This window comes from Apus apus, chromosome 13, assembly GCF_020740795.1.
Source record: "Apus apus isolate bApuApu2 chromosome 13, bApuApu2.pri.cur, whole genome shotgun sequence".
Classification (NCBI taxonomy): domain Eukaryota; kingdom Metazoa; phylum Chordata; class Aves; order Apodiformes; family Apodidae; genus Apus; species Apus apus.
In genome coordinates this window covers 16,892,872-16,917,613 of record NC_067294.1, presented here as the reverse complement: position 1 = coordinate 16,917,613, position 24,742 = coordinate 16,892,872, and the positions used below count along the sequence as shown (strand labels likewise).

The following is a 24,742-nucleotide window of genomic DNA, read 5'->3' as shown; positions in this document are numbered from 1 at the left end:
GTGAGGGAGGGCTCAAATTCACCTTCAATCACTTCATCTCCCTCAGCAGTTTCTCTGTCAGATTACTGATTACTTTGCTTCTCCCATGTGCACTTACAATGAAATCTGGATAGAAACACTATCCTAAAAGCTCTTATTCCACTTCCAACATTATTTTTAATCTCTACCAACATTTTACAGATCCTTTCATACATAATTTGGTGTAGCATTATAAGATTGGCCTCAAAAAAGCCTTACAAGAACAAAAGCTATCCTATTAAAAGGTCATTTGCCTTTACTTATGTATGATGTATTAAATTTGTATATCCAGTTTTGTTGGAAAATGGAAGAATTTTTTTCTACTGAGGTTTTCCTACTTTACTCGTTATAAATGCAAGGGAAACATGTCCTATGAGTAGAATTTAATTTATTTATGAAATAGTTGACTAATAAAACGAACTTACAAGGGAAGTGCATCGGTTCTTGAAGAGTGTCAGGCTTTATAGGGCACACTAGAGTTATATTGGTCATTTACTGAAGACATTTGTTTTAAAATTGCTGCCAAATTTGTCTATAGACAAATTACAGCAAACGTGCTTGTTCTCAGGAAAAGACATTTTTGCTCTCCATCTTAACATGGGAAATTGGGCTTGAGTTGGACTAACTGCCTCTTCTCCAGACTACAGCACAAGGATGCTTCTCTTGTAAGACACAATTACCTTCAAAATAAAAGAAAAACTTGAGTTTGCAGACTTCTCCCCCTTGTGAATTAGCTTCCTGAACAGGAAAAGCAGGTGTTCAGCTACCACAGTGAGTGATAATGGCCTTCACTTGGAAAATTCTACATTTTGAGAGATTCATGTATCTAAGGACTCAGAAAAGCCTTCCCAAGTCAATATTTGACTTGGGTGTCAAGTGCTGTGCTTGTCTGTGCACTTTTCACCCAAGACACACCATCTGTCTTTGAATACTGATACATCCATTTGATGGCAAAGATGAGGAAAGAATATTCAAAGCATGAGAACAGCCAGTCCACTCCCACCCCCAGAGGGGCTAGTTTATAAACTTGGTATAAACCTTGAAAACCAGGTGGCTAGTGGACACAAGGGATTAACCTCTGAGACCAGATTTATTCCCTAGAGCTGCTGTATACTTCCATTCCATGCTTCATTTTTAATAGATGTGTAAGTTGCACAAACCCTAAGTACATACCTTTACCACAAAGGCAACCAGCTATGCCCTGGTAAGTTGTATCTCATGAAGTGAGGACAGCCTCAGTTTGTCAAAACCACTGCTGTGTCTGAAGTCCAAAAGGTAGCTATTATTTTAAACCCCAGCTATGTTTTACCCACTTCAGATATTTTAAAAGTCTTTCACATATAAATAACCTGCAGCTGTTAGGCTCTATGAGGAATATGCAGGCTGCAAGGATGGGCAGATCAGGATAAACTGCAATAAAGTTGTTGCAAGTGTGCAAGGCTTTGGGCTTTTGGAGAGTAGTATTTTTAGGCTGAGGTCTCAAGAATTCCTCTAGGACATCAGGCTGGACAGTCAGGGCAGCAGAAGGGGAAAATGTCAGCACAAGAGGCTATGGATAGCTTAAGCTGTTGAAAGTGCCCAAATGTGATTCTTCCCAAGCAAATAAATATGCAGTCTGCATCTGTTCCTGGGTTTTCACTGAAAATGAGAAAATAATCTCACCATATGCAAGATACAACCCAGTGCATTAAAAAAAAGGCACAGAGCAGTCTTTTCAGACAAACTAAAGCAACTGGGGAAAAAAAATAATTATGCTTATGAAATACCAGTGAGAGCTTTCATCTCCCTGGTCTTCCTAAAGTTTCTCTGAGAAAGAGACTTAATAATAACATTTAAGTTGAGAAAAACATTTGACACAGGGGCACTGGGTTCCAGAATAAGTAAGATTGCTTGCTGGTTTTAAGAAATTACCAACTCTCCTCATCTACCTTTTAGCTACCTTATTTCCTCAGGTCTAAAAAGCACTGCCACTAAAACTACACAGTATAAAACACTGACAAATTGACAACCTAATGTTTATTTTTCTAAAGCACTTCAGAGTGTAGCAAAAGTTTCTTTTGAACTTTTCTGGCTTTTTGACTTTTCAGAGAACTGCCAGAAGTGCCACTGCACTGACTAGAGGAAGGGGCACAAAGGCAACCTGGGCACAAGCACAGTTCAAAGAATGGGATGAACACAAACTCAATGTGATGCTGTGACACCCTTAAAACTGAGCATCAAGACCTGGCTCCTTCCAGGGAGGAACACCAAAGCTAAGGATGCCAATGCCAAGCTCTCTTTCCTCAAGACCAAAGTTACAGGTTGGAGAGCCAAGTCTCCCAGGTAAAACCCACTGGAGCACAAGGAAGTACCTGACACTCTGTAAAGAGGCAGACCTTCATTGTTCACAAGGAAATTTAACTTTTTCCTACTGGTTCCCAAAATCCTGTCTCTTCTGTTATTCTTACGTGCTGCATTTAAATTTGCTTCTCAGTTCCTGAATTAAACTGCTTTAACAGAATTCAGGTAGAGTACTAGGTAGTTAATGGACTGTTAGTACAGAGCAATCTTGAAAGCTATCTTTGAAATGTATTATTCAACTGAGACAAGTCTCATTCTACTATTTTACCATTTCTCAGTTTTCCAAAGACAGGATAAGGGTGTTACTTTTTACTGTGTGAGAAACAAATTAGATGGAAGCCCTCTGGGACAGGGCTTTGGTATGGTTTCTCTAAAAGACAGAGACCCAAGAGGCAAATCAGATTTTTGTGGTTGTTGCACCTTTTGGTCAAATTTGGCAGCCTGGACACTAGGAACCACAAAGCAGACAAGAAGGGAACGTTTAAAAATAAAATTACCCAAATCATGTGTTTGCATCTCTTTACAGCTCCTTGGAGGGTCTGCAAACACTCCTGCACTGCAGGAGTGAAAACTCCCCATGCTAACCCAGGGCAGAGCCAGCACTGCCACTCTTCCCATCTAGTCAACACCTGCAACAGTTTAGTGTCAAGAAAGAGAAATGCATGTGTATCTCACATTCCCCTCTAGTGGCTGGTTCACCAGGAGAGCAGCACTGACTCCTCTTGGTGACAGGACAAAGTGGTACTAAATTCAAGGTATAAAACTTCTCACTAATTCATCTGGGGATCTGCTGAGTTACGCAGTGCAGTGCAGGTATCCCATGTGCTTGTCTTCCCATCCCTTGGCATTAAAGGGAGGGACACCTTCTCTTCTACACCTTCTCCAGGCACAGGAGCCTGTGACTCACAGTGTGGTACACCACACAGCTCCATGCTGTGCTGCAGTTGTTTTGTCACATTTGATGCCTCGAGTCACTCAGCAGCATTTCTCAGGGTAGTTATGATAAACTCCCTGGCACAATGATCTTCCACTGGAAGCTGGTGGAAGCAATCCCTTCTCATCTCCCCAAGTGGAACATCTTCTGTTCTGCTCTTATATGATCTTTTGTTATTCCTCTGGACACCTCAGTAGAGTTTTCTGCCTGAGAGTAGAAATCAGATGGGACCTTGCAAGCATCCTTCTCCATTCTGGCAGAGACACACTGAGACATTGTAAGTGCAACCCATCCCAACCTGTCTTCCTTCACAGTAAATCTGACATTGCCTACAACTCCACAACGGCCCTCTATCCCCTTGAGAAAAGGGCTCTGCAGGAGCACTAATCCCTTTCTCTTGAAGCCAAGTGTAGATATTAATCCATCTACATTCATGAAAGAGGTTTATAAGCCATCTAGATCATGCTACTCTATAGCTATAGTTACATTTTAGACAGCAAAAGCAATAAGCAAGCCTTCAAAAAGTTGTTGCTGCAGCATATCATTTTAGCAGAACCTTTGGATGCCAGTCAGAAACACTGTTTAATGCACAATTCCAGGAGAATAGTCTCTCTTGAAAGACAGACTGTTTGGCTGCATAGAGGTTCTGTAAAACTCATTTGCAGCTTGGCATTTTGCACACAAGGTAAAGGTCAGTAAAAACAGCTCTTACATGCCAGTGTGGACAGCCACCCATTGCTTTTCAGACAGCACATGTGTTCTGGAGGTGCAGGGAGGAAGGGCTCACCTAGTAAAGGCAGGAAGGAGGCTCGAGGACAGAGCAGTGCAATTTACTCCTTTGTAATTATGCCGACAAACTCCGTGTGTGTGGACACACATCCACTGAAGATATGGCAGAAGAGGCACTGCTATTGTTATGCCAGCCAACTTCTCCTGTAAACAAGCCCTGAAAATTTTCTAGATAAATTAGGCTTGCAACACGAAGGGAGGCTTTAGACAAAACATGCTTCAAAATGTTCTCACTACTGCACCTGGCGTGGTCATATCCTGCTGCCGAGGCAGGGGACAGCAGCACAGTCTTCCATTGGTTCCTTTGTGAAATAATGTTAGTTCCTCAAAATTCAGAATAATATAACTTTGAAGCTATATGAAGATGCCATTTAGACTGAAATGCTGCAGGCCAGAAGTGAAGAAGAACGGATACCTCCAAAAAATTAAGAGATTTTCATAGCTTAGACAGCAACTCTGAAGAACTGGACCAGCTTGATGCACTCCAGACTATGGGGCAGTTGCACATCATGCTCAGAGTCCCCAAGGCTTTAAAAAAGTGAGAAAAATATCTTGAGCAAGAGTCAGAAATTACTTTTCCTGATGTTCGATACAAGTCTTATTCTTGAGTAATTTAAATCTGTCAAGTTGTGTTGAAAGTATTCCCTGTGAGCCTAGGAGACACATGGACTCAATTATCAAACGCAGTGATACCAAGAGAGCAAAAATACATTAACCAGTATCTGATTGTTCCCTGGTAGCTGCTGAGGTTAAGCACTCGAGCCAGCTGATGCCTCACAGCACACTCAAGTGCACAGGGGAAGTTTTTGAAGTCTATTCCTAGTGGCATGTTTCTTCAACAATACCTACAGTTGTTTGTTCCTTGCCATTTAGCATCAACAGGAACAAAAATCTCATGCAAAAAAAACTGGAAGAGAACACGGTTACTGAGATGCATCCATGAACACAGGGCTGTGAGCTTACACTGCTCCTTGTAAAGGCTCTACTTGTTGGAAAACTATCACCTTTAGTGGTAGACTAATGACCTTTAATGCATTTTAGTTAAGGCAGGTCAGACCCATTAAAGCTGATCTTTCCACCTTATTAGCTTTAGTCTTCAGTAACACCAGTTAGAGAGCCTTTGGGTTTTTATTAAAGGTGCCAGGGATCAGTTTTGTTGTTACTGGCTTTTGTTTGTCTGTTGTTTGCTCTTTACACACAAACAAGGAGGTTTGCATTCTGAAAGTCTGCACCTAAAAGACCTGTTTATATACACTGGTATTTTACTGAGAAGAAAAAACCTCCAGACTTGAAGCAAAGGACAATCATGCCAGTCTCCCTCACTCCATATCACCACCTCCAAATAGCTAATCAAGTAAAGATAACTCTACAATATACTCACACCGTACAGTATCTAAACCTGCATGGGCTATGTAACACTAACTGTTGGGATTTTATAAGCTTCTGTTTTTAAATAAATATTAAATGAAACGATATTTAAATTCATTCCAATGAAATTTTAAAAGCAAATTTATTACACAATTTGCTATTTGTTTCATCATAATTGAAAAATGTGTCTTGCCTATACCTGCCTTAATTTAACCAGTGATCATTTCATTTTAATTTGCACCATCTTACCTCAATCAGTTTGTTGGCATGTTCACGGAAAACCTGGGCATATTCTTTAACTTCTTTTTCGTTCCCATTCTTGGCAGCTTCAATCAATACTAAAAGTGGAACATTTGTTTCCAGAAAAGAGTCTGATACATGGTCCATAACAGCTTTGCGGAGCTAAAATAAATATAAAAGAATGAGTTATTTTTCTGCAATGTTCCACTGCTGCTTTCCATTTACTGTATTCATACGTAAAGCTTAAGTACTTTTGTCATTGATCCTTTTTCCTTTGTGTGACCAAAGATTTTCCTGCACTATGTCTTGCCTATACACTTTTTGCTTCAATTTAAATTAAATCTCCTTTTAAAAAAAGGGATTCGTTATATAAGTGCAAGTCACCAGTTTGGCCACAAATATTGATTTAGCAGCTCATATTGGTTTTGCCTGAGTAAATTTGCTGTTTTCCCTCAGCTGATTAAACAACATGCTGATTTAACTTCTATTTTTCTACTGGAATAAAAACATTTTTCTGCAAACTTGTTCCATATTCACATATACTTGAAGAGGCAAATCTATTGCTTTAAAAAGCAAATGGACAAAAGATTGATGTTACATACAGCCCTCAAAGAAAACAGGCTCTGAGAGATGAATACTGTCAGAATTACAAAATGTACCTGATTACATTCAAAATCCATAAAAAGAAAGGAGCTGTTTAGTTTTGTTTTTTTTTTTTAAATCTCTCTTGCCAGGAGGATGATTAAAACCCAACATCTTTATTACCCAGTTAACAGGGGAATACATTTCCACCCCATGCTTCCCCATGAGCCAGGCACTGGAAGCTCCTAGCTTTTAATTCATTAAAGCAGCAGCAGGCAAATCCACTGCCCACTAGAAACAAATCAACAGATCACATCTTTCCAAGAGGGTAAACATGCAGAAATGCTCTCACTTATCTCAACGTGTACCAGTTTCATGCATCAATTACCTGTCTGCGCAGGTCTCTGGTCTTTTTGGTCATTTTATCAATTGCAGAGTTCAGTGCATCACTCCTTTCTTTGCGGCCAGCCTGGAAGACAAGAGATGATGAGCTAAATGAGGATTCAAGGTCTCCGAGTGAAACCAGCACTATTCATTTCAAGTACATTGTCAATTTGGTTTTGTTGGGTTTTTTTTAACAGTGATTACGTACACTAGAAGTAAATTCCGGTAAAGCCTTTCCTGGCCAGTTTTGGCAGCACAGGAACATCTGACATCTTAAGATTTTGCCTTTGACAATCTTCAGCTTCCTTTCAGAACAAAAGCTTTGTTTCATGATTCTAGATGTCTTTTCACTCCTCATCAGCCAGAGACTATGTCCAACCTTGAGTTTTAGATTTCTCTTTTCTGCCAGCTCTGTCAACCACCCCACGGCTGGCGCTACACGGAGCCCAGCACAAACCTGCTTCAACCCTCAACCTTCCCTGGCCTTGGCTGTCGAGGTGGCCCAAGGCCAGAGGACTGCACACAAACATCTCACAATCTGCCTTGGCCCTGCAGGCACCAGCACCACACAGAGCAGTCCAAAGGGCTGCGCATCCGATACAACCGTGCACCCTTACACGCCTTCACACCCAGCTATCACAGAAGACTGCTCTTGAGCAGGCAGTCAAAAGCCCAAAAATCAATTGACTTAAAGGTAAAAATCTTTAGAAAGCACTTGTCAGGGATGAAATCCAACATTTCAAGTAGGTATCCAGGCCCACCCACTGAGGGCTGGATTTCAGCAAGGTTGGATACAGTGAGTTCTGCATTAGCCCTGTTGTTAAAGGGGGCAAGAGGCCAAGAAGCAGCAGCAGCTTCTCTCTTTTTAAGCAGAAGCTGGGTCAAAAATATCCTAATTTATATCAAACTGGGAGCGTTTGGTAGAACAATGGTAGCAGCCTGCTTTTGCTGGGAGGTTCTTTTCTGTATAATACAGCTTATATTAGAATCTTGAAACACACTTTATGCAACCACAATCCAATTTCTGAAGTTCTAAGCCACGATCAATATAATTATCCTGCTGAGAAGAAAAACCATTTAGCAGCACTAAAGTGAGAGTATGCCAGTTATCAATTCTCCAGATGACAGCCTGCTTAGCAATACCTGGATGGGCAGCCTTTAATCTGAAACACTGAGTCCACTCCACAGCAGAAATAAAAATTAAACAAAATGGGGGGGGGGGGGGGGAGGGGGAGAAGAATTAGGATGTTTTAGTGTCATTATAGTTTAATGAATTATTGAAGATTTGTCACCTCCTGAAGTAATCAAGTAATTTAATTCTCATCACAAAAGGTAACTGAAAAGTGAAATTAAAACCCAGGAGCTCCCTCTGACTACACCACAGCCTTCAGCAGACACGGCGCTGGCCCGTTCTTCGCTCCGCACTCAAAAATGAAAGCCAAAGTCTCCAAATCAAGTGAAGATTAATGTTACTTATTTATTTTACCCTTGCCATGCTTGGCAGACATGAGAACCAAGAAGCAGTCAGGCTACAGAGTCCCTGTTCAGCTTGCACTGAACGTGGTCGCTTCATCCCCAGCGCAGCCCCGAGCGTGCCTGTGGGTGCTGCCTGCACCCCGAGGAGGGCACTGGCCGAGTCACCCGAAACTCTGGAACCTGCCAGCTGGCACTGCACCAACCCAAGCCCTGCTCTGAAACAAAAACCTGCAGCTTTCTGATGTTTTCATGCCATTTTACCTATTGCAACGTGACCATTTTACTGAGCCCATGGAACCCCCCGAACATGAAGGTGTTTTTTTCCAGGAATATCTTTGGATCTAAGACATACGCTCATCTATTATGTAGAAAGCCAAGCATTCAGCTATTCCAAGAAAAGGCATTTTACTTCTCCCTGGGTGCCCCTACATTACCATTTAAACACGAAGCAGGAGCATACTTTTGAAGTGAGTCCACCCATTGTTTCCACTTCGTTGTCCCTGACTTCACAGCCCAGGACACCCTTGCTGCCAGAAGACCAACTGCCTTTCAGATGAGAGGGAAACCAAGAGATGGCTTCTACTAATGGACATTCAGTTCATGAGACCAGACCACAGCCAGTCCTGTGCAAAATGGCCTTAAAATCATATAATGCACATATTAGAGCCTTAAACAGCACCAGTTTCATACTGTTGATCCCTTCCTATTAAGCTCCACCACACATCGGCCTTATAGAGCTGTATAATCTAAACCCATTCGATTTTAGCAAAGCAGCTCCAGTTTATTTCAATCTCATTGGCATTCACAAATTTTAGTACAGAAGCTCATCAAAACCAGAATTTCCCTCTGAAAGTTGCAATGTAAAGTGTCCTGCTACTGTAGCTGCAGTAATTTTAACAACTCAGAACATACAGCTCTTAACCTGACTCCTTCGTTAGGCCTGGTGCAGCAGGGCAGGAGAAGAGGGTGAATATGAGGAACACCTGCAGGTTTGCAGCTAGAGAAGAACCCTGTTGTTATTAACAACTGCAATCATCTCAGCTGATTCTAACCAAGGTCTTGGGCAGCAGAGTCAGCTACTGGGGCAGAGGCCACCAGAGCACATCACAAGCTGTAGAGCCTGCAGCTGCATGAACCCTCCAGGGCACGTAAAAACACTGAAGATCCTTGACCACAACAGTCACTCATTCCAGGTGCTTCCACACCCCATGAATTTTGTCCGTTGGTTCCACACTACCAGCTCAAACAGGACTTGTTGAGTGGTTACCCTCTCTGAAATAATAAATACTGATTTAAATGCTCCAAGTGACAGTTTACCACTTCTGGATAATTAATTCCAGTCGCCAATTACCCTATTAAAAAAATGGCCCTTGTTTCCAGTCCAAACTACAACTTAGAAGCCCACTTAGTGACCCAGCAGCACAACACATCCCAGCTCATTCACAACGGTAAAGCCTGAATATTGCAGATTACTAATAGGATTTTTAGATATTCACCACAAAGCTCTGCTGATGGAATCACAAGCTCTGCAGTCAGTTGTACAGTAAGATAATAATAGATTTAACAGGGTCACGTTGACCACGTCAGTCATTTTGCAGTATGATACTGCAGCTCTGACCAGTATCGCAGATAATAAATTTATCCACAGGGCAAATTTACTTTAAATTAAATCAGATCCTTATCAAAGAGGCTAGAATTGGTGTTAAAAATTGCTCCTTTCTCCCACTCCCTGTAATCTCCACCGTCATTGCTACCCTGCTTGGAAAGCAATACAAGCAGTCACTGTCACATCCTTGCTGTTCCAGCTCACACAGCTATCCCCACCAGCGTTTGTTTTAATGGCTTGAAGCAAAGAAAGGGGGTTTGTATACAGGGAGGCAAGTGGAATCACCATCTCTGTCACAAAGCATTCCCTTTGTAGGCCTGCCATCTGAATTAAAAGGAAAAAAACCTAAACAACTGAACCAAGTTTTTTCTACAGCTACTGATATTAAAATCTAACACCAAGTGATTTATAAAGGTAACAGGGCGTGGTGGTGGCAGTGTGTGAACACTGTCTGAAAGCCACCAGGATCACACGTATTACAATGAGTTACCCAAAGCCATGTTTGTGTTGCTATTCAGCATCATCAGTCTGGGCTAAGAGAAGCTCACAGAGCTACTAGGAGACACTGTGCCTCCTACCTGGCACCAGTCCTCACAGCACACCCATCCCAGCAGAGCACAGCATCCCTCCTCCCAAATCAGCACCCAGATGTGAGCCAGGTGTGCTACCACTGTGTGACTGAGAGCCACCACTGACCTAAAAAATGATGCTCTAAAAATGATGCTTTGCAGTGAGGTTTCTGCTTCAGGTAATCGGTGAATGGCCTTCTGAGCTATTCATCCAACAGGCAGCGTGGTGGCTAATGATGGTGATTTAAAAAGTGACAAATGAGTGTCTGGCACACCTTCCTCCGGGCAGGACTGTGCAGGAAGTTGTGTGTCAGCGTGGCACTGCTGAGCACTGCTTCGTGTGGAGGCAGGAGATTTAGTGCTTGGAGCCAGCTTGTCACAGGCTTCATTTTTGCCTTCACACCTAGCCTAATTACATGGCTGCAAAAGATAACTGTCCATATTCCTCTATTACCAGGATATAAGGGCTGCAAACAAATTCCAGATATAGTAGTGCTGATTCAAGACCAGGAAGGATGAGCTACACAGTGTTAACACATGGATTTCAGCAGTGTTTTCATATCTGAGATCTGATGGTTGAGGAAGCAGAACTATATGCTGGTTTGTTGCAGGAAGGAATCTTCCAGGGTGAGCCCATAGCTCACCAAAGCACAGGGCTGCCTGGCATCACCTAGGGTCCAGCACGAACCTGAATCAGAATAGATGCCTGCAGTGCCCTCCTGCACAGCTTGCCATGCCAAGCGTCCCTCCCCACTGCCAGGCTGCAGCCATGGTGGCCCCACACTCCCCTCAGCACCCAAGGAAAGGGAAGGCTGGCTCTTAAGACTCATCTTGGGACAAAGAGGAATTAAAATATGCAGTCAGTGCCAGGTGCAGAGTTGTCAGACAGGGAGGTGACAGTCACCACACTACACTGCAGCACACTTGTGTCCTTTGCTCTCAAGAAGACAATGACACCCAAACTATGGTGCCCTGTCCCATCCCTCCCACTGTCCTTGCTTGAAGGATCTCTGCAACTAGCCTGATGAGCTGGACATGGCTGTTGATGATGCATCATCTTGGACATGCCTTTTTCTTGTCTGTCCACTTCACAGGACTCACTGCTCACCCAGCTCCATAGTAGCGTGTCCAAGTGACAGCACACACAGGAATGTCACAGCCACACGTCCGTGCTCGTCTCCTTCACCTCACAGCCTGACTGACACAGCACAAAGGCTCTCTTTGCAAAAGAGCAGGAAATACTTCCATGATCCCCGACGTGCTAAATTAACACACTCATTTCTTCAGGCAGAAGGGTGAGCTTCTGCATGGTGCATGGTGCCACACACATGGCTGCAGGGCAGCCCCAGCTGCACCCACAACTCCAGGGCTTGCCATCCTCCAAGCCCACAGCACAAGAAAGTCATGCTGCCCACTCTACATCAAGTAAAATCAGCTTATTCGTTGCTCTTAATCCACTAGGAAGGATTCCACAAGATGTCAGCCTAACTAAATGACAAGACTACCCTCGGGGTGCAATACTACATCTACCAGGAAAACCAGTTCTGCTGCTGGAGGAGAGGGGAAAGGGAGAAGCTCCCGCAAGGGTTCTCTGGTCCTGGCAAGCTTCTTCCTGCGGCGGACAAGCCATTTTCCATCTCCAAGTTGCAGGTGATGATTTGTGCTGTTACCTCAGAGCGCCTGTTCTGGCAGGAGTCCCCAGATGGCACTCATCTCTGGTTCTCCTCGGCACGCAAGGGAGTTTTCACTCTCGGAGAAACGCAATCGCGTGAGCTTTGCGGGCAGCTGGGGTTTATTCCCAGCCTACTGCACCTGGACACCCCGGCAGCTCCCCAGGAACAACATGAATATTGCCACAGAGTTCTAGACTTCAGAGAATCAGACACACGCTTTCAGCATTATCTGCTGTTTCACAACAAGTGCACATAAAAACATGTTTCGCTAAGAAAAGCACCCATAAAGTTCATGTTAACGGTTTCCCAAACAGGAAACTCACTGGCAAGGTGCTAAAAAGCCCTTGTTTGGTTCCAGGCCAAAGAACAGAGAGCTTTAGAAAGGAAGCAACTTACCATGTTTGAACATTGACTCTTAACTCTGTGCCAAATTACACAATCTTCACGTGGGAGGAACCCACCAACAGATACTGATGCAAAAAAGCAAAACGTTTCCAAAAGACACCAAATTTCAGCCGTCTGGTAATAGTGAAAAGAGGTAGCACAGAAGAGGAGCAACACTTGACCTTACAGCCACTGTCTTTTTATTAATTACACCCTTTGGCCTGCTGTTTTTAAATGTTATGTTACCATGTTTAAATGTTATTAACATTCAAATCAATACTTCAAGTCAGGACTTTGCACCAGATGAGCTGCCACAGGAAGCACAAGGCAGGTACTTGGGTGCAGTGGTTCCATCAGACAGCTGGCACCTGACAGCTATGGCTGGGTGTCAGCTTCTGTGCTTCTACAGTGAACATGAAATGTGAAGAAACTCTTTAAAACAGGTTTATGTAATTTCTTTACATGTATTTCTTTCTCTTTACAGCAAATGTGAAAATATTTACCACAGCAGAGCAAATTGAGTTTATCTAGCATTTCCTAATATACTTTATCATTAAAGACAGTTCATTTCCTGATGGGTTGGAGGTGGAGTTTTTTTGCTTTGGTTTGGTTTTGGGTGGGTTTGGGGGTTACTCTTTTTTTTAAAATAAAAGCTCACCTGCTCCATCCCTTTATTTCCACTTAGCTCTTCACTTCAGCCTGCTCTGGATGGACAGCCCACCACAGAAAGGAACTACTGCAGTTAGTATGACAATTACACTACAGGACAGCAAAGGAAGAAGCAGGCAGAAACCAGCTATTCTTATTTAAACTAAGTACCCCTAAGGGATCAAAGCTTAAGAAGAAAGGTAAATGGCCATTTTGAAATAAAATCTTTTGACACAATTAAATCATCTTCCTCCATCAGGACGGATTTTGGTATTCTCAGCTCACCCAACATCTTGAGGTTGTAAGTGATACCTTGCCACTACAGAGCAAACATTTTCTAGTGTCTTGTTCTACATTATTGCTTTATATCTCAAGTGAAAATAAAAAAGCCCACTCAAGTTGTTTGGAGCAGGAAACTAACGCCTCCCTGCCTCATCCACAGTGACTCAAGGCCAGAGCAGCTCCTCTGAAGGCTTTCCCCTACATGCATGCAATATTTCCAAAATCCTAAAAAAATTCAAATTAAGTCTGTTCATGTACCTTTCAGCAGCACAATTTGCTCCAGCTGAAAGGGCAATGAACTTCTAAAACAAGTAGCCATGACAGCATTTGCCTCCACCACGCTGTGTGTGCTGTGTCCAGAGACCGGCTCAGCTGCGATGGCACCGACAGCTTTGCAGGGCCCCTGTTTCTGCAAACAGAAATTTTTGCTACTCTGAAACACTCAGGATAACATTCACGGACCTGCTAATGAAAGTACTGCCCTCCCTTTCACAGGGGGCATATGACACCAGGATGTACCTGGCTTCCACAAGGAAACCCTCCAACGGCTTTGAGCCCCAACAGCAAATGCCAACCTCATGGTCTCCCCTCCCGCACTCCAGTCCCCAGGAAAAAGCAAGTACAAAAGCCACCATCTGGGGGGGGTGGGGAAAGCAGATTTTCTAGTTTCATAACTGCATGTTGTCAAGCTGGATTCCAATTAAATTTTTCCTGTGCCCTACCGCAAGCTCTGCTTCTTCCAGAAATTTCTCATTGCCTGAAATATTTGCCCCTGTCCTCTGCTCCCAGGCTGTGTGCTGTACTTTCCAACGCACCCTCTTCATCTCCTGTCCTCTCCCCTTACCACTCTTGCAGGGACCAGTCACACACAGTTGTTAGGTGTAGCTTTAAGCTGCCAAATCCCTCTCACTTCTGCAAAAAGCCAGTGCTAACCGGCATCCTCTGTTCAAACTGTGCATACTCTGCATCTCAAAGTTCCTTTTCTGCAGCGTTATTCAAGGGAAAACAGGCAGCAGCCAGCACCGAGGACTTCCAACCGCAGCTCTGCGCTGCCTCTAATGCCAGCTGAATAGAGCCAGCACAGATGTAGGAGGGGGGAATGGGGTGGTGCAAGTCTCTCCTGGTCCTTCTATCGCAGGGACCAAGGACTCCTGCCATGGATTTTTCCCCCCGCTCTATCAGTGGTCTTTAACATGATCACAGTATGCACCACAATGCTTTAAAACAGCAAAGCTTCTGGAAAACCCAAACAAAAGGAACGTCACCCGGTGACGTCAGCCTATATACAGCCCTGTGTGGTCGCAGCACATAAGCAAATCCATTCTTGTACTGCTTCCCTGAAAAGCTTTTCAGTAAATGCACTCATGCTACTACAGGAGCTTCTCTCAGCAATAAGCCACCCATCTGCCATCAACAAGTTAGGACTAAAGGAAGCCACAGCTGTGGAAAAAGAAAACGTGAGCTTCAATTAACCAGCTGAGCAGCCACAGAGGATGAAAACTTCTATTAAGCATTGATTTAAAAATTGCAGACCTGTCAGAGGAGATCAAGCCCGTGATTTCAAAAGGAATATTCCAAGAGAGCATCGTGGATTCAATTTTGCACTGATATCAAAGGACACTAAGCTCAGTAAATTATTCAAAGGCTATCTTACATTAGAGCCTTTTACAGACTCACGGCGTTGAGTCTAAAACTACGACTGAATGCAACCTCCAATGTGCTCAAAAGAATGGGTAAGTTCCTGCCTTTCTATATACCTTGTATAATGAATGACTGGCTGTGCTTTAAAGGAGCAGTTAGGTGCTAAAGCACATTTTTCTGCACTGAACCTTATGAAAAAAAAAAAATGTTTTCTGATTCTGACACTGTAAATCCCCCGTAATAAGAGATAAAGACTCATCCTAAGTGTAATACCCAAGTATTCTGTGTTTCATAGTAAGTTGTTTCTTGCATTTAGAATTAGCTTGTCGGAAATGCATGGCAATGTTATCTGCAGTGAAATCTTCCGTCGTGATGTTCAAAGTATACTGATAAGGCTATCCTATCTTGTTGTTTTCCTAAATTATATTCTGCAGGCTTACATTTCAAGTGGCCATTAGGGGCTCGTATGCTGGCAGCACTATATGCAATGAGTATGGTTTTAAAAATGCTGCCTGCCTTGGGCATGGCTTGTCCACCAAAATGTCGCTGTGAGAAGCTGCTCTTTTACTGTGACTCTCAGGGGTTTCACTCAGTGCCAAACACCACTGAAAAGGGCTCGCTAGGTTTGTCACTGAGGCACAATTATATTTCTGAACTTGAAAGGGATCAATTTGCAAGCTTCAGTCAACTTACTTGGCTTCACTTAGATCATAATCAAATTGCAACAGTCAGAGAAGAATCTTTTCAAGGACTGTATAAACTTAAGGAATTAGTCTTAAGTTCCAACAAAATCTTTCATTTGCCAAACACAACTTTTAGCCAGCTGCTTAACCTGCAGAATTTGGACCTCTCTTTTAATCAGTTATCCTCTCTGCACCCCGAGCTCTTCTACGGTCTTCGCAAGCTACAGACCTTGCACTTACGTTCCAACTCCCTGCGGACCATCCCGGTCCGCCTGTTCTGGGACTGTCGTAGCCTGGAGTTCCTGGATTTGAGCACAAACCGCTTGCGAAGTTTGGCTCGCAACGGATTTGCGGGATTAATCAAGCTGAGGGAACTTCACCTAGAGCACAACCAGCTGACAAAGATTAATTTTGCTCACTTCCTCCGGCTGAGCAGCCTCCAAACGCTCTTCTTGCAGTGGAACAAAATTAGCAACTTGACATGTGGGATGGAGTGGACCTGGGGCACCTTAGAAAAGCTCGATTTGACTGGAAATGAGATCAAAGCCATCGACCTAACAGTCTTTGAAACTATGCCTAACCTTAAAACCCTCCTAATGGATAACAACAAGCTGACCACTCTGGATTCCAAGATCCTAAGTTCGCTGACATCCCTCACCACCGTGGGCCTCTCCGGCAATCTGTGGGAATGCAGCCCAAAGATCTGCGCCTTGGCCACATGGTTGAGTGGCTTCCAAGGTCGGTGGGAGCACTCCATCCTCTGCCACAGTCCCGACCACACCCAGGGAGAGGATATTCTGGATGCAGTGTATGGTTTTCAGCTTTGCTGGAATTTATCAACTGTTGTTACGCCCGTGGCTACAACGTTCCCAGCTCCGACCACCGAGTACACAAAAAGAACAAGCTCTTCTCATTTCCATATGGGAGACAAAGAGATTCCAACTACAGCAGGCATGGTCGTTACCACCGAAGAACCTTTCCCTGAGCCAAACAATGCCATCTTCACTCAGAGGGTAATTACAGGAACAATGGCTTTATTGTTTTCTTTCTTTTTTATCATTTTTATAGTGTTCATCTCCAGGAAGTGCTGCCCTCCCACACTAAGAAGAATTAGGCAGTGCTCAATGATTCAAAACCACAGGCAGCTGCGATCCCAAACAAGGCTGCATATGGCAAATATGTCAGACCAAGGACCCTATAATGAATATGAACCCACCCATGAAGGACCCTTCATCATCATTAATGGCTACGGACAGTGCAAGTGCCAGCAGCTGCCCTATAAAGAATGTGAAGTATAATACCTACATGTCATCCCAAATTAAATCAGATAAGTAACCTATTTTAAAATTGTAGGGGACCTACACCAGATTCTAATTTTTACAAATGTTGACATAAAGCCTAATTTTCCAAGCTACTTAATGGAAACATTGTTTATGGAGTGGTGCAGTATTTTTAAGTTTTTTTAAAAAAATGAATCCATAATATTTTCAGTGTTAAAGAAGCAATGATGACGTTAAACTTGCACTCCTAATGTTTAAAAGTCTAAAAAACGCTCACCTCAAACTATGTAAAATGTTTCATGTTATGTAATTATATGACTGTGTGTAAACATTTATATCCAAGTCTCCACATCCTACTTTTTCTAAGGAAAACAGTCCAAGGGGAAGGATAGTGGATATCTGTACAGAGATCTGCAGGGGGGACATACACTCCGTTTGTTCCACTCCAGCTGTAGGATCCCAAACACTCCAGGTGGCTCCGTTCGCTCTAAAGGCAGCCGTGGAGGAAGATCTTCCTCCTCTCATAATTTCAGTCCAGTAAAAAAGGGGAGGGGAAACAAAACAAAAAGAAAAAGCAATGAAGGTCCAGGTGGGGATTTAAGTGCACTGGGGGCCAGTGAATCTCTCTTAAATACAGGTTTCCCATCTGCATTCATAGTCTGGCTTGTTTAAACGGAGCTTTGCAAAAGCTCAGGACAGAGAAAGGAGCAGTTCACACCGTCACAAATTAGCAGGACGGTCACTAATTAGCAGGACGACTCTCCAGGCACTTACAAAGCAGGCAGCACAGCTTCGTTAGGAAGGCTCAGTATGACAGGATCGATTCTAAATATGAAGTACATTCAATCCTTATCAGCTCTCTGGTTTGACTTGATGCTTTTCACCAATTCAGGCTAATTACTCACCACTATGAATAAACGACGTGTCAACGTCTTTTCATGTGTAAATACCCTTAATGCAAGTTTTTCGTAATTAAAAGTAAATATCAACTGCGAGGTTAAGGAGAAGAGGGAGGGAAGGAAGAAGCCTCCCTTTGTCCCCCCGCTGCCCCCCCCAGCTTCCTCTTGCCTGGAAGCTATTTTCATGCTCTAACTCCACTGGTTTCTCTGGAGACAGAATTAGTCCCTGTAATAGAAATGCTCACTTGTCCTCCTGTTTCAAAATTAAAGGTAATTACCAGTTAAAAAAATAAATAATTGCATACCTTCTGAAAAGTTAGGATAATATAATTAGTTTTTAGAATAGTTCACTGAAAAATGTTTCATTTCTTACTTGATACAGGACAGAATCTAAACTAGTATGTCGTTTAAAAAAATCACATATAAATATATATACACACACGCACTTCATTCTTAAGGAGTAATTTGCTTTCTTTAGCCAGAAGTACCATATTGCTATTTATACTATATTATGAATTGATATGTAAATATTTGCAGATCTATGCAGCGATGCTGGTACTCGGATGCCAAGGGGGCAGGGGTGGGGGGCTCTGCAAAGGATTACATGATTTTTAAGTCAACTGCTCAAATATTGTAAACATTCTAACCAAAGCTAAAAGAACCTGAGGGATGGATTTTTTTTAATATATATAGATGTATGTATAACTAAAAAAAAAAAGATGTGTTGTGTCCAATTGCTGCAGTGTTAAACAACTACCAGCACACACCGAGAAAGAAAAACTCCTCACAGTGTTGCCATACCTTGAAGAAAACAGTAATTACAGTATGCTAATTGTGTTGTACTAAACTATTCAGCAAAGTTTTTAAACAGAAAAAAAAAAAATCACTGCATAAAAATCTGTCTGCTATTTCACTCTGCTTTTATCTATCTGTATTACCACTTAGTGAGGTATTTAGGGTGCAATTATACAACAGTTTGATGTTTTATTGTGAAATGAATTTGTCCAAGGCAATTACAGCAAGATAAGTGTGACTTCTGTTAAGATTTTACATAAAGATTTTTCAATTACTGGTTTTGAAGATATTAATTCACAATAATTTTCCTTTTACATACAGCGCCCTTATTACAAAACAAATATTTTGTTTACTTCCCATGATTACTTTAATGGAAGAGATTCAGTGAAGCCTCATGGTTTTCAGGAGAGATCTCTTTGAACCCTCATAACCGTTTACACTCCAACAAGTCAATTTACACCTATTCTAGGAAATCAACTACTGCTTTTAACTTAATACAACAAATCCTGCAGGGCAGGTGGACAAAGAGCAAACATTCTGTATGAGTAAATCGAGCCAGGCCAGACCTAAGCTGATAAATACAAAGATGTATTGATATCCAAGGGTATTTAAGCTGCCTGTGGAAAGACATGCTTCATTCCTTGCTATGAGTAAGTGCTCACAGCTCTTCCCTGACGTCCTGGCTTTTGCTCTGAGCGTGCATCCCCCTCTCAGCACCAACCTGCCCCTGCCTGTGCACCTCCCCAAGTTAACCTTGTGTTAACTAACACCATGGTCTGTACCACTGGGAACTGGAAAGCAGACACTTTGGGGAATGATATTCATGTACAGCTGTAGGGTGCCAGCAGCGACAAAGTTATAACTGAGCTCATTAATTATACTGGCAGCCAAATAATCTTGCTACATTATCATCCACCATAAGATGTCAATACTGAACTCTGGTGTCCTCAGCTGCATTAACAACAAGGAATTCCACCTTTCTGCTCCACACACAGCAGAAATCCTTGCTGTAAGACAGTTCAAAAGTGTCCTGGTTTGAGCCAGGATGAAGCCAATTATTGTCAAACCCGAGTCAAATGGTGACAAGAAGGTGCCATGTCAGTCTTCCACACAGCAACGAGAAGTGGCTGCTTGACTGAAGCACTGAGGTTCCTCCCAAGGAGGTGCTTTCCCAACACCTCAGCTCTGCACAGAAACTCACTCCATCTTTATTAGCTTACAGTTATACTCAAGAACAGTTAAGAGATGCTCCAGCAATGCTGGATTTAATCCTTTTCTCCACCCCAGCCACCGATACAAATTTTCCAAGCATTAAAGCACTGTTCCAGTGACTCTCCAAGCAAACATGGCCAGGCACCCAACTTCCCTACCCCACCAGCATCCCCAGTTTCCACTGGTTCTGCAGTGCTGCCTTAGCTCACAGACAGTCAAGCAGACCAGCAGACACAGCCTAGCACTGCTTCATTTTACTTTGACTCTCTGTACTACACACTAATACACAGCCAATCTCCCAAACGCTGTGGTTTAATGTCTGCCATTTCCAAAACCGTTTGTTGCCAGGTTCCAGGCGTAAGCAAAGCAATTCCACAAACATTACATTTAGGATAACAGGTATCATAAAACTTGCAGAATGTCATACACTAGCAGTGAAGTCAACTTAAATTCCCTAAGGAAAGACAGCAAATGGCAGGCAAAGCCATTGCTCTACACAAGGACACGACCACAGGCCATTAATTTTTCAGGCTTTGTTCTGTTTTTTGTTTTTAAAAAAAGTTACTGTCTTCCATTCTCAATTGCTTGTGACTCTTCCAGGCAAGGAGGGTACTGTAATAACTGCGTTACTCAGCAGTCCCTGATTTATTTTGTTTATGAAACAAGAACCATGATGATTTACTTCAAATTCATCGTATTTCAGTATGAGCAGCGGCTGATGACAAGAGGTTGCTCGCTTGCTTTCCCCAAATATCATCTCTGCTGCATAGCCTCAGTTTCTACAGGTACTAAAGGGCACTATAGGTGCTTCACCACCTCTAGGCACAGCCTCATGAGTGTGTTCAGGGCTCTTTATAAGTGAAAATTTCTTCTACTGCTCGAGATCTTTTTCCCATCCAAAGATCTCCTCCAGCCCCACTGACCTCCAGCCAGCTTCTCCTCCTTCTCACCCTCACATTAGTGAAAACCAAACCTAGCAGCACAAGTTCAGTTTTTGAGTCATCATCCTGGAACAGGTCTGAATTAATACTTTCAGCTCCCCTCTCATTAGTCACTCTGCATTAGATCATCGTTTAAATGCACACAACTAAAAATGACTTGATAAAGGAGTAAAATGGGTTAGCATTTAGTCTCCAGCTGAAGTGTTCCTCTGCACAGGGCTCCCATCTCCTATCACAGAAACATAATTAATGCTGCTCTATCAATGTTTGGTTTTGTTTGCTTTTCTCCCAAGCAGAAATGATCTGATTTTCTCAGTGATAAGCCTACCCTGCATGCAAATCTAAGCATCTTAGCTTATGTTCCATTACCCCTCTTACAAGACAGTGGCCTATAGCTAACATGCAACATCAGAAATACCCAATGGCTTTAAAACAGCAATCTGCACTACACACTTTTTTAATGTGTTTAAGTTAATTTCTCTACTAGTTTAATGAAAATAAACATGATTAAATTTTCTGATCTGGGTAGCCATCAAAAACCACCTGTTCAGAGCTATGAAATCTACCCAGAAACCAAATTTCATCTTTCTTATGAAGTTTTCCATAAAAATTTAAAGTTCAGAAAGGAATACTGTAGTATTTCTCCTTCCTCCAAAAAACGGAACAGTTGCATGGCAGCAGCTCCTCCCCCCCTACAACTTCCTCCATTGAGAAGTCCCACATGCTAAAACTGGTGCCAGGCTTTGCTTTTTAAGCCATCACATTAGCAGGATGCTTAAAGACCATTCAGAATCAGCTGGAAATCCAGAATTTCACATCTTGCACAAAAACCTTTTGAGAGGCATCTAGGAAAAGGTAACAGAAGCTTTGATGGATGTCATCAAGACTCAGATGGGGCAAAACTTGCTCTAAGGGCAAAACATCATGCAGCTTGTGCCTCTCTGGGGTAAGCAATGACAGGCTACATCCTTCAACCCCTCCACTGTAAAAAAAGCAAAAGCAAAACACACCCCATTTTTCTATGTGCTAATGAAAACAATAGTAAGTGAACTATTCTATTAGCTTTGCAACCACAGATTCAAAAGAGTCTTAGAACCATTGTATCTAAATTCTGTCTGAAGAGCCAACTTCTGGCCAGAGGGGGTGTAAGTAATGGAGTAAAACAAAGTGCAGTGTACAGAAAATTTTTGTTATTAAAATTGTGTATACTGTAAAACTGAATTTGCCTCTTTCTTCCTCCCTTTTCAAACACAGGTGTCCAAAGCTCATTCCTCACAATACATAAAGACCAGTCTACAACCACTACCCAAAGCAGACAAACCAGGTTTGGGGCAGTCCATTTGCCATAATCATACTGCACCTCCTCTTTTACTGCAATAGATGAGCTGGCCTGCACAGCTTCTTCCCAAACAAGATGTCTCTTGACTAGCAAAAATTGTTGGTATAAGCAAGGTGAGAATGTGAAAACCAAACCCAAGCTGAACTTCTGGCTCTTGAGACTGAGCCCCTTTAAGTACCTGTATCAGAAACAGCAGAGGCAGTAGTGTCCTCTCCAGCAAGACCTGGCAGAGGCTGCCTGCAGGGCTCCAAGACCTGCCTCTGTCCCTGGCTGCTCCCCTTGGGTCTCCTGGTAGACCAACCACTGCTGTGCCAGCCAGGAGTGTGGCTTTTCCAAGAGAACCATCTTGCCAAGAATTTAGCGAGGACAAACAATCCGTATCATTTTGAGATGTCAAACTAGCAAGACAGAACTTCAGCTTTGAATTGCAGCCATTGAGAAAGTGTCAGAGATACAAAATGTTCTTTCTAAGGGCTACTGCAAGGAACATAACATGTTCATAATCATGGTGCTTCAACAGCATGAGAAAGATCTCTCGTTTAGAGAGCTGACAAGTTCACAGACAACCCAAAAGCCTTCAGCTGAACAAAGAACCAGTTTCAGGATGTTCCAAGATGATTACATGCACCAAACTGCCAGCTAAAATCAGTTGAGTAACTAATCCATAGCTGCATTTCCTTTTTTTTGCAAAAGGTTTGGCTAGAACAATTTCTCAAGGGTTTTAAATGTCAGTTGGCTAACTGCTCCTCAAATCCTTCTAATGCCTCAAAGCAGCACATGATAAATCTATTTTCTTGAAACTGTCAAAGAGACCAATTTTAATATAAAAAGCATCTCAAATGCAAAACCAGTTGTCACAAGCAGAGGTGAAGTACTTTGGAAAAAAAACAGTATTCTGAAAATACCATGCAAAACCTTGAAATCCAATTAATAACAAGGAAATGTCAACATCACTAGCAACTTACTTTTAAATGTAGGCTGTGTTAAGACAACTGCAAAAAACCCTGAGATTTAATAACCTGACTGGGGAGAACTGCACAAATGAAGTGGAAATTGCAGCACATGTGGGAAAGCACCAGATCCCTCCTCCTGTGAGTGCAAAGGCCAAGGGACAGGACTCAATGCTCATCCATCAGAAAGCTCTGATGGTGCTATTTACTGCCCTCTGCCCTCGTGGAGAAAAGATTTTAGAAATCACTGTTACCTAATCAACAGTTTCATGACTGTTAAGACACTAGGAAAACAACAGTATTTTAATTAGTTAAAGCTCTGTCATGGTAGACATCAGAAACCACATGCACTGAGTGTTATCCCATTTAACAACCAAAAAATTACTACAGTGGCCTCATTCACAAAGTTTCATGTTTATTTCAGTGATAAATGACTAGAGAGGTTTGGCTACTAATTAGGTAGGTTTGGCTTAAGTAAATGTTTCTGGGTTTAGAGGCAACCAAAACATTATTTTGCTTCTTCTGCTGGTTTTAATCAACAGGGTCTAAGAAATTTGACTTTTTATTCTTTCTTAGTTTGGTAAAATGACAAGACCAAAGACTTAAATATACACAAAAATAATTTGAGACCTTCTGAACTGGCAGCATAAGAAACAGCAATGACCAGAAGGGATCTTGAGTTCAATACAAGATCTTCCCCCCCACAAACACCTCCAACACACAGAGAGGCAAAACTGAAATGTTATTCTCTTCTACCAGGACATTTTAGGAAACTAGTTAAGTCTTCCTTTAAAACAAACCAAAAATTTTAAAAGCTGTTCAAGAAACTTACTGCTGCTGTCTCCCAGCAGACTCTATTACTTCTATGTCCAATACTCAAGCAAACTAGACACAGAAAAAGTGCTGTTTTCCTTTTCCACCAATCCCTGTCCCTGAAGAGCAATGCTGCATCCACTGTTTGATATAGGTTCATCATATTTTATGCTAGTTTAAAAAAGCAGCCTTGTTTCGTGAGAAGTCTTGAAGTAAGTGGAAAAGGTCCATCCATCAAGAAGGTTCTTAAATAATGAATGGGCCATAATTCTTTACAGTCAAAAGTAATTAATTTTCTGTATTATAATCAGGAGAATAAATCTGGAAAATCCTTTCTAATGGCTCTGAATCTGAAGGCAGTGTTGCAGCTGAATTTTTAATCTTAAAATACAGGAGCAATGAGGACTTCTGCTGTTTAAACATACAATCTTCTACCAAACAGAACAGCTTTACTGCATATTTAATAGGTAGAATGGGTTTTGCAAGACTGCAAGAGATTTAAGACAGCACTAGATACAGGAAATGCATTTCAAGTAGAAAGGTCCTTCCAAGATACTTCTCAACTGTATGGCTACAGAAATTCTTGGAATATCCTTGATGAAGTGTATAAAATTCTGCAGAAAAGCTTGTTACAAAAAGCAGTGTTACCCACATGCTTTAAAAAGGTGTTAATGCAGAACCCAGCTCAACCCTACAGCCAGTGTTCTTACTGGGATGCATTTGCTCTCTTCCCTATAACTAACTCCTAAATAATCCATCACATATCCTCTGCCTCAAAAGCCATGTGCTGCTAGCTATCAATTTCTGCCCTCCAATAGATTGCTTCAACCCTGATACCACTTTAAGCTTTTTATCTTTCAGAGAACTAAAAACTGTAAAATTAACAGAGCTCTTAG

General features: G+C 42.3%; 2 protein-coding genes across 4 annotated transcripts in view; one reads left to right on the top strand and one right to left on the bottom strand.

The window, feature by feature from the left end:
- The window catches only part of CTNNA1 (catenin alpha 1), a 119,736-nt gene that overhangs the window by 42,672 nt on the left and 52,322 nt on the right, over positions 1 to 24,742 (bottom strand). For both annotated transcript variants that reach the window (XM_051630778.1, XM_051630777.1), the window contains exons 8-9: positions 6,660 to 6,740; positions 5,699 to 5,851 (exon numbers count right to left, since the gene is read on the bottom strand). In XM_051630778.1, the coding sequence (XP_051486738.1) occupies positions 5,699 to 5,851; positions 6,660 to 6,740 (234 nt within the window). The remainder of the gene's footprint in view (positions 1 to 5,698; positions 5,852 to 6,659; positions 6,741 to 24,742) is intronic.
- On the top strand, positions 14,604 to 18,092 carry LRRTM2 (leucine rich repeat transmembrane neuronal 2). 2 transcript variants are annotated; one of them, XM_051630790.1, is made up of 2 exons: positions 14,604 to 15,026; positions 15,797 to 18,092. In XM_051630790.1, exons 1-2 carry the CDS (start codon positions 14,997 to 14,999, stop codon positions 16,913 to 16,915), a joined length of 1,149 nt encoding a protein of 382 aa, XP_051486750.1. In that variant the 5' UTR covers positions 14,604 to 14,996; the 3' UTR covers positions 16,916 to 18,092. The 2 variants fall into 2 exon arrangements, with proteins under 2 accessions (XP_051486750.1, XP_051486749.1); XM_051630789.1 differs by having other exon boundaries at positions 15,369 to 18,092.